This window comes from Eptatretus burgeri, chromosome 2, assembly GCF_056783735.1.
Source record: "Eptatretus burgeri isolate ZD-2024b chromosome 2, Ebu_testis_v1, whole genome shotgun sequence".
NCBI lineage: Eukaryota > Metazoa > Chordata > Myxini > Myxiniformes > Myxinidae > Eptatretus > Eptatretus burgeri.
Window position 1 is genome coordinate 53,551,617 of NC_140962.1, and position 13,612 is coordinate 53,565,228.

At 42.8% G+C, this 13,612-nt stretch overlaps 1 protein-coding gene across 5 annotated transcripts in view; it reads left to right on the forward strand.

Moving 5' to 3' along the window:
* The window catches only part of LOC147032063 (osmosensitive cation channel TMEM63C-like), a 107,545-nt gene that overhangs the window by 93,021 nt on the left and 912 nt on the right, over positions 1-13,612 (forward strand). For all 5 annotated transcript variants that reach the window (XM_085869356.1, XM_085869353.1, XM_085869355.1 and 2 more), the window contains 4 exons: positions 8,854-8,959; positions 9,118-9,285; positions 9,403-9,515; positions 13,451-13,513. In XM_085869356.1, the coding sequence (XP_085725482.1) occupies positions 8,854-8,959; positions 9,118-9,285; positions 9,403-9,515; positions 13,451-13,513 (450 nt within the window). The remainder of the gene's footprint in view (positions 1-8,853; positions 8,960-9,117; positions 9,286-9,402; positions 9,516-13,450; positions 13,514-13,612) is intronic.

Genomic DNA, 13,612 nt, shown 5'->3' on the forward strand with positions numbered 1-13,612 from the left:
TGTGAACCTCGTGAAAATGTGGGCTAACTCGGCCAGATGCGAAAATTCAAAATGGCTGCCATGCTACTTCCAGTGTATCAAAAATTGCATATCTTTGGTTCTACATGTCCGATTTTTATGATTTTTGGGTCAAAATATATGTTTTGAAGGTCAAGGATGTCATATATTACCATTGCAGATTGTTGTATTAAAGGGTTAAGTCACAAAATATGAAATATAACTTTTCGGGGGCCAAATCCAAGATTGTCGTCGAGTAACATCTGGAAAATAGTAAAAAAATCAATTTTCTTCTCATAATATTATTGGCAGTGAATCTTTTCATGCAAGTAAATGTTTGTTTATATGTGGGAGTGCACAACAAATTGAGACAAGAAGAGAAGGACGCAATCATTGTCTTTATTTTCAGAACATGATGTGAACATAATATCAATTTCTCAACTTTTACACTGTTCAGGTCGGTTATACCATTCTTTTGTATGTCCCTCCTGTACTTTATCGAGAACAGTAATATGATGAAATAATATCAACATTCCTGCATTTTGTCTGTAGAGCAACAGTGTTTCAATGGAAAAATGAAATAAAACATGAATTATCTGAATTCCCACCAATTGACGCTTTCCCGGTAAGTATTCTTGTAATTTGCATTGACCAAAGTTTGATGTACTGTCCAAAACTGTCTTTTATCTAAGACAGTCATAATAAAATAATATTAACATCTCTTATATTTTGACTGTGGCAATGTTTTTATAGTTGTAAATGAAATGAAATGAAATCTCCATTGAAACACATAGATGTAATCCTTCAGTCACTATCTGAGTCACTGGCTCCAGTCACAAACTTCATCATTACTTTCAGCCTCATCATCGTGCAACAATGTCTGTTCTTGTTCAACCAAGTCATGTAAACTTCTTGGGAGTGCATCATGGGTATAACCTCACTGACACACATCTACCGTCTTTCATTGTCCATCCATGGTTGGTGGGATTTGGGGGTGCATCCGGCTTGTCATAGTTTAGTTGAATGTAAACTTGGTAGTTAACTCGCGTCACATGCACATTGTGAGAATCTGGATCTGGTGGGATGCGGGACGTGTACTTGTTTTTCATCTGACCCCACTTCCGTGCTCTGGCTTCACCTAACGTTTTACTGATTGTGTCATTATAGATGTGTCTAATAGTGAATGTGGCCATTTGCTGAAGCACCTCTTGTGTCAATGGAAGTGCTTTGCCAACATCTTTCAAAAGATTGCGTGCCTCCTGAGTTCCTGTTCCTTTTCATAAACTGTGTTTTTCCCTTGTCCAGAGAAGCCAGATGTTGTATCAGATCCACTATGGATGTATAATGGGATTAATATTTCAGCTACATCATCAGAGCAAAGGTCTCTGCAGCTGATGATTTTGTCTTTCCGTTTGATAGCAAGGGTGCCCTCCAGTTGATGTGCAACATATGCAGAAAGAATCACTACATCTGTGTCCTCGGCATCAAGGGGTGTCCATGGCTTGCATGCCAGATTGTTTTTGTAAATGATGCCTATGGTGTGCAAAATTCCACCAAAGACAGTGAGCATGAGCGACGTAAATCCACGACAGCATATAGAGATGGGTCCAGAAATGTGTACATGAAAACATCAGATAGGTTTCCTGCCACAAAGAACTTCCAGGTGCTGTTCAGCAATCAGGGAAACAAACAAAGGCTGCAAAAGTTTCGAAAGGATGAGTTCACCAAGCTTGTATAGAATCATAGAGAAATTGACTTTGTGTACTCCATCAGGTAAAATTGTTGGAACATCTCCTCTGGAGGAAGAATGGAAGAATTTGAATGTAGTCACATTGAGGCGGACACAATGCTGTTCTTCATCTATTCGCAAATCCGAAAAGCAGGAAAAATGGAGACAGTCGTGATTGATGCCGAGGACACAGATGTCGTGATTCTTTCTGCATATGTTGCACATCAACAAGAGGGCACCCTTGCTATCAAACGGAAAGACAAAATCATCAGCTGCAGAGACCTTTGCTCTGATGATGTAGCTGAAATATTAATCCCATTACACATCCATAGTGGATCTGATACATCAGGCTTCTTAGGACATGGGAAAAACACAGTTTATGAAAAAGGAACAGGAACTCAGGAGGCACGCAATCTTTTGAAAGATGTTGGCAAAACACTTCCAGTGACACAAGAGGTGCTTCAGCAAATGGCCACATTCACTATTAGACACATCTATAATGACACAATCAGTAAAACATTAGGTGAAGCCAGAGCAGGGAAGTGGGGTCAGATGAAAAACAAGTACACGTCCCGCATCCCACCAGATCCAGATTCTCACAATGTGCATGTGACGCGAGTTAACTACCAAGTTTACATTCAACTAAACTATGACAAGCCGGATGCACCCCCAAATCCCACCAACCATGGATGGACAATGAAAGACGGTAGATGTGTGTCAGTGAGGTATACCCATGATGCACTCCCAAGAAGTTTACATGACTTGGTTGAACAAGAACAGACATTGTTGCTCGATGATGAGGCTGAAAGTAATGATGAAGTTTGTGACTCTGGAGCCAGCGACTCAGAGAGTGACTGAAGGATTACATGTATGTGTTTCAATGGAGATTTCATTTAATTTAATCAGGCATGAGAATGAGTCTAAAAAAAATTAGCTGAAAAAAACCGATGGGCCGAGGGGGAAAAATTTTTAGGCCGGGGTGCGGGGGCCGCCCAGGCCCCCTGGACGCTAAAGGTTCCAGGTGTTCTCACCTGCATTCTCCTGCATTTCCTGGTCCCTTTTAAGAGGATTGTGTATTGTGTTGTCCTTGTTAACAGGATAAAAGCACTGAAGACAATCATTGAAGACATGAAATTCATCCTGCAAATTATTAATCAATGTTGTAATGTAAATTGTTGTCAAAATTCATTGTACCAATCATGAATCAATCTGTAGGATAATATTCTTTCATTGTCTTTATAGCAAATTAAACAAAGTTGACAATAATTGATACCAAGTTGCATAATAAGTGGACAATAATTGATACCAAGTTGCATAATAAGTTTGCATAATAAGTTGACAATAATTGATAACAAGTTGCACTAAAAGTTTGCATAATAAGTTCACAATTGGTAACACTGTTGCATCCACTAGTTGTTGAGTTATTGAGTCGATAATGTCGACAGGTGCCTCACCACTGAACATTGTTCACTTCTTTGTCTTTTGGTTCAGGTTGTGCTTTTTCTTGCTTGCACGTTGGTGGGAAAGTCTTGCCTTCTTTGCAGCCTTCTCAGTCAGTTCTTTGGTCTTGCGCTTGGTCAACTTACTGAGAGCAGCCGCACCCACTTCTCGCCTTCTTTCTTCTTCTTTGTCCCTCCTGTCTGCCAGTTCTGCCTTGTAGGTTTTGTAGGCTCCCCTCATGTTCTTGCACAGGTCTAGGTCTATGCAACTGTGCAGTTTGTCAGTCCTACTGTAGTACTCCACTGCAGTTTTTCCTAATGATCGAAGATTGTACTTGACACCCATCACTGCGCTGTAGGTCTCCATGTTTAGTTGGTGTGATCTGACATCCAAGACATCTCCCATGAGATTGAAGGCACTCTCAACTTGTGGCCCATGGAAGCAGGACAGCAGAGCCTTCACCATTCTTGAGAGAAGGGGGTACTTTCCACCTTCAAAGACCTTGGTCCACCAGTCGTCGATGCGAGCAGACTCATCTTCCTGAGTTGGTGGCAGGCTAAAGTCGATCTGGAAACTCCGAACCTCCAGTTCAAAGGCATCACATTCCTCTGGTGCAAGGACATTTGTCACCAGGCGTGGCAACTTCAGGAGCTGCTCCTGGCTGACAGTGTGCCCTCTGCTGAGTGGATCAATTGCTGAGGCACTTCTGAGGACAGCATTATGCAGGGGCATTTTCTTCTGGAGGTACTTTCCACGTGTCACATAGGCCTTCTCCACACTCTGCAAGAAGTCATGCACTTCTCCATCTCGACTACGAGCAGTGTTGACAATCTCAGACACACCAACTCCAAGAAACATCTTCTTCACTTGTAGCAGGTTGGCTTTCTCATCCAGGTCGAGGGTCTGAAGTCTCTTGCCTGAGGATGGCAGCTTCTCAGGTTTGACAAAGCAGGCCATGAACTCTCGGACAAGGTCCACCTGCTGGTCATTGAGCTTGTGGATCAGTGGGGCCTTCATCTCAAACAGGAGGACGTACTTCTTCAGCAGCGGGAACACTGATGTATAGAACATCAATATCAGTCTCATCAATTTGTTCTTGTGGAAGACTCGCTGCAGTATACACTCCTTTCGTGCCTTGCCATCTTTGGTCATATTCTTCTTCTTCAGAACATCATGGATCTGGCGTATTCTCTCCTTGGCTTTTGTGTCTACGTGCATGCGATGGTAGACCTCCACAACCCGTGACAAGTAGTGTGTGCGATCAGCTTGAGAGAGGAAGCCAAAGTATAAGACAACAAAGGCATCCCACAGCCGCAGAGTGTCAACACTGACATCATACACAGAGAGCCACCTGTGACTGACATACCGCTCTGGCATGGTATACCTGACACCAATCAGCCTACAGATTTCCTGAAAGAACTGCTTTAAGTCAGGTGACCACTTGAAGTCATTGTAGATGTCAGAGAGCATGCGCTCTGCGAAGTTGTCGAATGGGTCGCTCAGCTTCTTGGACGCATTGTGAGCATGGTGACAGGAGTCCCCATCTATGTCCAACATGTGTGGGGCATTGTTTTCCCTGTTGTAAACTTCGACTCCTGACTTGGATCCCCGCATGACTGAGCAGGAGTCCATGAGGATGGATATGCAGTTCTTCCACGATAGTTCATAACTCTTCAACAAGTCAACCAGTTCCTGGTGCAACGAGGCACTGTCCACTTTGATCACAACAAGGGACTCTAGATGCTGCACTATGACCTGCTTATGCAGTGGGCTGTAGTAACTGGCCAGGACACAGAAGACCCTCTGATGGTTTGTGCCTGTTGACTCATCAATGTTCAGAGAGAAGTATTCCCTCTGCAGTGCTGATATCAACTGGTGATGTACGGTATGTCCTAGTCCAAACCTAAGCTTGTAGGAGCAGATGTCCTGTCCATTGTGAGCTGACCAAGGGCCTTTGCATCCAGGTGAGTGCTTTGGCCAGGCTTATCAGTTCAGGGGCAAGGCTGAATGGAAGGGAATGCTGTGCGAGGAAGGCAAGGACCATGGCTTGAGCATTGGATACCCTGTCACCTATTGGTACAGCAGGCATCGGTGTACAGGGGATGGGGGCAGTAGAAGCAGCAGTGCAAGAGGTAGCAGAAGGCGAGGAAACACCTGGAGAAAAAGCAAAACCCAAAGCCAATGCAGAGTAAAAATAGAAAAGCTAATCACCATTTATAATACGTGCTTCAGAAAGTGAATACAGTGACCGGTACAGTGATTACACTAAGCCTAAGACTATTAGTCATTGCCAGGTGCTATTGGTGGTAAACAAGATTGACCCAATTCTGAGTTGTGGCTTGCTTGCCAATTAACATAATTTATTACTGTAGTGAAAGTGCACCACACCACACTACACTACATTGACAGCATAGATGTCTACTGTGTACATGTATACTGATAACTGTACATGTATAGAGCCCAAGGCTATATTTACCAGGAAGACTGTAATTGGATGCCCGGATTCTGTGAATATCACGATGCTTCTTGCTCTCCGCATGGGATTCCAATGACTTGTACCCACGTCGTCCATAAACAATCTCCTTTGAGCACCATGTGTATACAGCCTTTCCTGGCTGGGCTATCTTTTGAATGAAAGCCCCACAAGCCACCGTACCGCATGGCATACGCTCCAGCCATTCCCACTTCCAGGAATTCTTGCAAGTCTTGTCAATTAGTGCAGCCAAACAATCATCACAATCCCGGGACAGCCTGCGGCTACTGAATGCGGCCATGTTTTAGAAGCGACCTTGGCCTTGCACACTCGGAACACCACGCCTCTAGCTCGATTAATGCTGCTGTGACAGTTTCAGGAGTAATGCGGCGAGGTGGTCCGAATGTTATGTTAATGAATCTGGCAATGACGTCAGTGCAGAGTGCCGGGAATCTGTATTAGGGACCTCGGAATACTTTTTTTTTATAAAGATCGTCGGCGGCGTGAAATCACTCCCAACAATTGACTTAACCCCCTCCCCCACCTATATCCCCGATTTTTTTCTCAACGGATTTGTGCTTAACTCAGGAACGTTCCTGGGTGAATAAATTCGCGGAATTTTCTCATGCCGGTTTAATTTACAACTGTAAAAACATTGCCACAGTCAAAATATAAGAGATGTTAATATTATTTTATTATGACTGTTTAAGATAAAAGACAGTTTGGACAGTACATCAAACTTTGGTCAATGCAAATTACAAGAATACTTACCAGGAAAGCGTCAATTGGCGGGAATTCAGATAATTCATGGTTTATGTCATTTTTCCATTGAAACACTGTTGCTCTACGGACAAAATGAAGGAATGTTGATAATCTTTCATCATATTACTGTTCTAGATAAAGTACAGGAGGGACATACAAAAGAATGGTATAACCGACCTGAACAGTGTAAAAGTTGAGAAATTGATATTATGTACACATCATGTTCTGAGAATAAAGACAATGATTGCGTCCTTCTCTTCTTGTCTCAATTTGTTGTGCATTCCCACATATAAACAAACATTTACTTGCATGAAAAGATTCACTGCCAATAATATTATGAGAAGAAAATTAATTTTTTTACTATTTTCCAGATGTTACTCGATGACAATCTTGGATTTGGCCCCCGAAAAGTTATATTTCATATTTTGTGACTTAACCCTGTAATGTAACAATCTGGTATGGTAATATATGACATCCTTGACCTTCAAAACATATATTTTGACCCAAAAATCATAAAAATCGGACATGTAGAACCAAAGATATGCAATTTTTGATACACTGGAAGTAGCATGGCAGCCATTTTGAATTTTCGCATCTGGCCGAGTTAGCCCACATTTTCACGAGGTTCACCCCAGCTCATTCTAATCAGCACCCTCAAATTGACTAAAATCAACCTTCAAACCTTGGTCCCGGAAAAACGGTCACGGGACCCTATTGTGGGAACTCGACTATCATCTTTGACCGCTTTTCTCGCAGCACTTTGCAGGGGCAATCGAGGAGGAATTTCTTCCTCCCCATCGATGCCAACCTATGGGGGCTTTTCTGTGACCCATCCTTTAAAATTTAAATGCTGAGCGGCAAGCAAGGAAGCAGCACGTACTAGTTTTTGAGTCTTTGGTGTGACTCGGTTGAGGTTTGAACCGAACCACTGATCTCCCAGATTCAGAGGCTCTAATCATTAATTATGCCACTGTCTTGTCACAAATTTGTCAAAAATCTCTGAATCCATCTCGATGACTTTGCTGGAGAAAGTCAGTTGATTCTATACGTTTGTGTATCTATTTCTTGTGTTTATGGCTTGCTTGTCATGCAGAAATATTTTTCAGGAGAGGATGATTGCTCCTTGTAGATTCTTCCTTTCTTTGCAAAATTGATATTTTGAGATGGCATGTGGGAAAGTCAGCACAAACTGATCTGCCTACATTTCCAGTGTTGATCTAAGAGTCTTAAAGGCCTTCAGTGTTGGGGTTCCAACTACATCTGTACTGTGTTTTGTTCATACTGTGCTGCCACTTCGTACTGGCCTCTGAGCCGATTAGCCTGGTTCTCAACACAGCAACTGTCACCCTGGTGTTTTGCACGTGGGGTGAGACGTCAACACATGCATCGTCCATAAGAAGGACGTTAAGCCGGTTGACAGTCTGCGAGCACGAGGTGTGTTGAAAATAAATAAAATGACCGTTTTTACAGCCATTTTTCCCTGCTGTGCAGGGGTTTGGCTTTTTCTTGAGGCAATGTTTTATGGCCGGATGCCCTTCCTGACGCCAACCCTGGTCGCCTCTTACGACACACAGGGATATGGTACACCTATTCTAACCGGGGCATACACCGGGACCAGTACACTGGCACTCATTTCGCCGACCTCGGAAGGATGACAAGCTGAGTCAACCCCCTGGTGTTAATTCAGCAGCCAACGGGGCTTGAACTCAGGACCCTGGGATCCCAAGCCGCCACCCTAACCACTAAGCCAACACCAGGCTTTATATATCACCAGTTGGTGATCACCACCAGCCATCTTTATATATCGAGGAGGAATTTCTTCCTCCCCATCGATGCCAACCTATGGGGGCTTTTCACCACCAGCCATCTTTATAGATCACCATCATCTTTATATATCACCAGCCAACACCAACACTAGTTGGTGGAAGATAAATATCTGAGTCTTTTGTAAATAATAGACGAGTTATCGTCAACACCCTGAACAAATTCTTGCCACTTTCAGTTGAATGTTGGTTCTATATAGTGGGTTCTGGAAAGTCTTTGGCCAGAATCATTTCTCTTCTACAAACCCAACAAAATGGGAATAATTTGCGACAGCAAGTATGAAGTGCTTCCAAGTCAGAGATTTTGCAGAGATTCATCGATTCATACATTTATTTTTTGTATCCTTTCTATGCAGTATAAACATTTGTTACCTTTCTAAGTTACATTTGCCATGCCTTTTCATGTTGAAAAGAAAATTTATAGTTCCAGAAAGACAATTTTAAGAATGAATGGTCCACAAAACACTTCAGCTGAATGAGCTCGTACCATTGCCAAAAAGTTCACCGAGATATCAATAATACCTACCCGTACACACAGGTGTGATGAACTTTAAAGGCTTTTTATTGTTTGAATGTGACATAAGTCTATACCTGGTTATCATTCAGAAACTGCTTTTCTGTACACACAGCATCAGGCTTACGAGTTTCCATATGGCGTTGAGTACGCTTGGATGATATGTATTGTGACCGTGACGATTGCGTACAGTGTTGTGTGTCCTGTCATCATCCCTTTCGGTAAGGAAAGAGATCAAAACACCTTTTTAGCCCATCCTGTGCTTGCATGACAACATTAACAAATTAAACATCCACTGATGTACACAGTTTAGGTTTTCACAAAGCCTAAACGACTTTTCTTTGGAATTGACCAGATTTTGTGGCCTTTTATGGTGCAGGTACAATATACGTGGCTCTGAAACACGTCGTGGACAGGTACAACCTGTACTATGCGTATACAGCTGAGAGGATGGAGCCAAGTGTGCACGTGACTGCTGTACGGCAGCTACTCATCGCCCCGCTCCTCTGCATGCTCTGGTTGTTGTTTTTCTCCATACTACGGCTTGGTGAGTCATGTGCCCCTCCTTCCTTCCCACACTTTTCCAACCCACTAAGTCATACCTTAGACCATTGTTTAGCCCTTCCAGTTTACCAAGCTTTGTCGTCTACCTCTTCTGCGGCAGGTTATCAGCAGCCCCCGACCATGTTCATGTTGGTATCGTTTGTCGTGTCCAGCCTTGCTTTCCTCGTGTGGACCTTCTGCCGATGCTGCCACACTTCAAGTCCCAGACAGGAGGTAAAATGACACATGGTTACAGCTCACCATGCTCAAATAAGATTAACTGTAGATGTCTGGAATGGCAGGACTGCTCGCTTGGTCTGAAGTGCTCACTGTTTAATTTTCTAGGTTGGGTTATTGGTCCGCCTTTATATATTCGACTGCAGAGGCTTGGACAGATTGTTGATGGAGTCCATCTTAACCAAAAGTTCGTGCTGTACCAGAAAACAATGCATTTGAGTGTTGTTTTTTTTTTTTTTTCAAACAGGGACATAGCTGATAGGATAGCTCAGTGGTAGCATCCTGGGTTTAAGACTTGTCTTATCTGGTTTCTATTCATGATATAATATGACAAACAGATGTTAAGCTGGCTATCCCCATCTCTTATATTACCATTCACTTGTGGCCAAATTTTCATATGGTAGTCCATTGTCTTGCTATCCAACACAAAATCTGAATTTCTTCTGACACTATACCCATCTGTATGCACATCAAAGACTGGTTGTCCTGTCCTTTTGATGTGCAATTCCATTTTGTGGTAGTCTGTAATTATTGATGGTGGGCTGAACAACAGGCTAAACTTTAGTGCCACTCCCTACCACTAATTAAAAGTTTATTATTATTATTTTAAATGTTTAATGCATTCGATTAAACCAAATGGCTTGGCCATCACTGTCTTCGATACTCTGGCTGAGTAGCAAGTTCTGTCCCTGCATTTCTGCTACTGATGCACATCTCAGGGATTAGAAAATCTCTCAGGATTTGCTGAACAATCTTGAGGTTAAATTTTTTTTTTTCCACATCTTGGAGAAGCATCGAAGAGGGATGTTCACAATGCCGAGAAATTGGGATTATTCGTCCCTATTAGATAGTTTACCACTCTATCACTATTACCTTAACTACAACTTGCCAAGGAGAAAAAAAAGAAAGAATATATATATATATATATATATATATATATATATATATATATATATATACATATATATATATATATATATGTATATGTATATGTATATATTAGCATACAATCAGGGCCCGTAGAAGAGTGAGAACATTGAATGGATCAGGATGCAACATAAGATGAACAATAAAAAGGAGGTAAATACCAACTACAGGGTTGAATCATAAAATAGAGGGGGACTTGGATAAATAATGGGTGTGGGGAGGAATGAGGAGTAAGTGAGGATGCATGGGGGTGCACAATATGGATACAGAAGCAAACTCTCAGGAAGGAAAAACTGGAAATTTGGAAGGGGGTGGGGGGAGGGGTTAAGGAGGGTGGAAAATATAATGGTGTTGGATGATGTGAGATAGTGGTGAACAGCTGTCTTGAAGACCTGGAGGGAAGATTGAGATTGAAGAGAAAGTGGAAGTTGATTCCACAGTTGAGGAGAAAAAAAAAACACAAGAGGAATGAATGAGTGAACAGTGATTCTGGATTTTATGAGTTTCACCAGAAGAGGGATGCTGATGGGCCATGTGCACCCTGCAGAAGCCTGGGGGTGGTACAGAGCATGGAAAGGGCAGAGGGTGCAAGACCAGAAATGAGTTGCTAGTAGACAGAGATCACTGACATGTCTGCGATCGGAAAGTAATGGGCCCATAGATTGAGCTTCATTGTGGTATATTCCAAAGATCTTGAAGGCCTTGGTTTCCGAGGCATCAAGCTGAGCAAGGAGTGAGGCAGGGGCGCTATCTCAGAGGGGAAAGCGGTGCCCCACCAAGCTGTGGATGAAGTCCTTGTAGATGGATAAGAATTCAAGTGTGCCAAGGACAAACTTTGCATGATGAAGGAAGCCCAGTCGGTGACTGGTTTTGGAGGCCAACTTTGAAATGTGATTTGACCCAGAAAAATTGTGGCTGATCATGAGACCCTGGAGTTTGAATGACTGAACTTCCTCAAGAGGATTGTTAAGAAAGTAGATGGGAGGGTTTGCCATGGAGTCCTTTCAGTGAGAGATGTGTCAGGATTGAAAGACATATTCTAAGTGCTTGACCAGCTTCTGATTTTATAAAGGTCTGAAGAGAGTGAAGAGGCTGCTGCCTCCATATCTGAAGGATGAGGGATGTCATGGCAGAGGGTGGGATCATCAAATAGATAGAGGATTTTCCAGAGTCCGAGAGATCACTTATGAAAATCAGGAATAGAACTGGGCCCAGAACACTGCTTTGGGGGCACTCCAGCCTTGACAGGGAGAAGAGATGAAAGGATTCCGATGAGAGCTGCACGTTGGCAATGAGGGTCAAGTAAGTAAGTAAGTAAGTAATGTGTGGAGTTGGCCTGGGATGCCAGACTGCATCGAAAGCTCAATACATATCAATAGAAATGGCCCTGATTTCATGTCTGACATTGAGGGCCTCCATCCAATATTGAGGGAGTGGAAGTAGCATGTCAAAGGTAGAGTGCCCTAGTCTCAATCTGAATTGGTGATCCGAGTTGAGGTCGTTTGAGATATGGAAGGATTTCATATCAACTGTGATGATGGATTCCATGACTGATGATTGGAAGTAAGTTAATATGTCTGTAGTTCAGGGTATCTGTTTTTGCTCCTTTTTATGTAGTGCAGTGATGTTGGCTGATTTCTAAGCAGATGGAAGCTGCTTTAGGGCAAATGACTTTAGGATGAAAGGTGCAGAGAGGATGTGCAAGAGCAGCGGAGCAGGTTTTTAGGACACGTGAGCTCATGCCATCCAGCCCAGTTGCAAAATCAGAGTCGAGGGTTGCCAGAAACTTCACCTTCTCAGATGCATAAGACAGTCAAGGAGCAGTTGGTTATAACTGGGTAGGGTGGGTACAGAGAGCAAGGGGTTGGGGATACATTATTTGGAAGCAAACATAGAATTGAGGCATTCACCCTTCTCACAAGTGGAGTCTGCTTTGATGACATTTGAAGTAAGGGAAGGGAAGGGATGGAGGAGGAGCATACTCCAGAGACAGACTTAAGGTGCCACTAGGTTTAAGAGGAGGAAAACAAGTAAGTTCAACGTTGAGTTTTCTGGTTCTCCAGAAAGAGAAGGCAACTTGTTTCAGAACAACTGCCTCACCAATTTGGTGTACTTGAGACTTTTTAATGTGTGCCAAAAGGCTTTCCCCGTGGCATGGACCTCACATGGCCACTTGTGAAGTTTTGGAACTGCAATTAAAGCTTCAGACAACTTTTCCCCAAAGGGAAACTATTTTCGGATCATTCTTTTGGTCCCCGTTGTCAAAATTATCGGTAATAGATTAACTATTTTTTAATCATTAAATTTACTTGCGAACTTGACTGCAATAAGAAGTACCTAAATGAACCTCTATTCGACACCCTCAACCAAGCTGGATCCTGTCAGCTGCACCTCCCACCCCAACTCCCTATGTTTGAAAGTGTAAATTTGAGCTGCAGTTGACATACGATTTCTGCATAACAAGTCATCATAATATCATGACCATTTCATCAATATATTTTGTGTAGTCTTTGGTGCTGTTCATGAGGATAGTTGCAGAAATGAAACATGTAATATTCCTGCAATTCTTAAAACATTGCTTCATTTAAGGTAAAATAGCAAAGTTCACCAATGTTACAGAGATAATACATATTCGGGGGGGGAGGGAGGGTGAGGGCACGGGAAGAGATAAGAAGGTTGTGGGATTTAGGGGGGGCACAGGGAGAGGTTATGGTTGTGGGATTTGGGGGGGTGCAGGGTCGATATGGGGAAGGGAAAAGGGTGTGGGAGAATAGGGGTGGCTGGGTCACTGACCAAATTACAGCACTCCGATTTGAATTTCTGGCTAACAGCTTGTCTAGATGGCAATGCTTTTAGAAGCTTCACAAGTGTAAGATGTCAGAATTATCGAACAGCCTTTGTTTAAGGGATACAAGATAAGGTGGAAATGCTGAGATATGTGTGGCATAGGCATGAGGGCCAAAAAGCCATCACCATACAGGGTTAATAGTCTTCTTTCTCTGCAGAATAGCCAGCAGTCATGTGAAGAAGTGATTGGGAGGAGCTCTCATGGTGTTTGCTCTACTCCAGTGAGTTTGTGTGGCTGAGGTGGAAATGGGGCCAGAAGAAAAGCATGCCGTTGCCTACCTCAATGTGATTTTAAGTGACTACATACATATGGTGTTCTG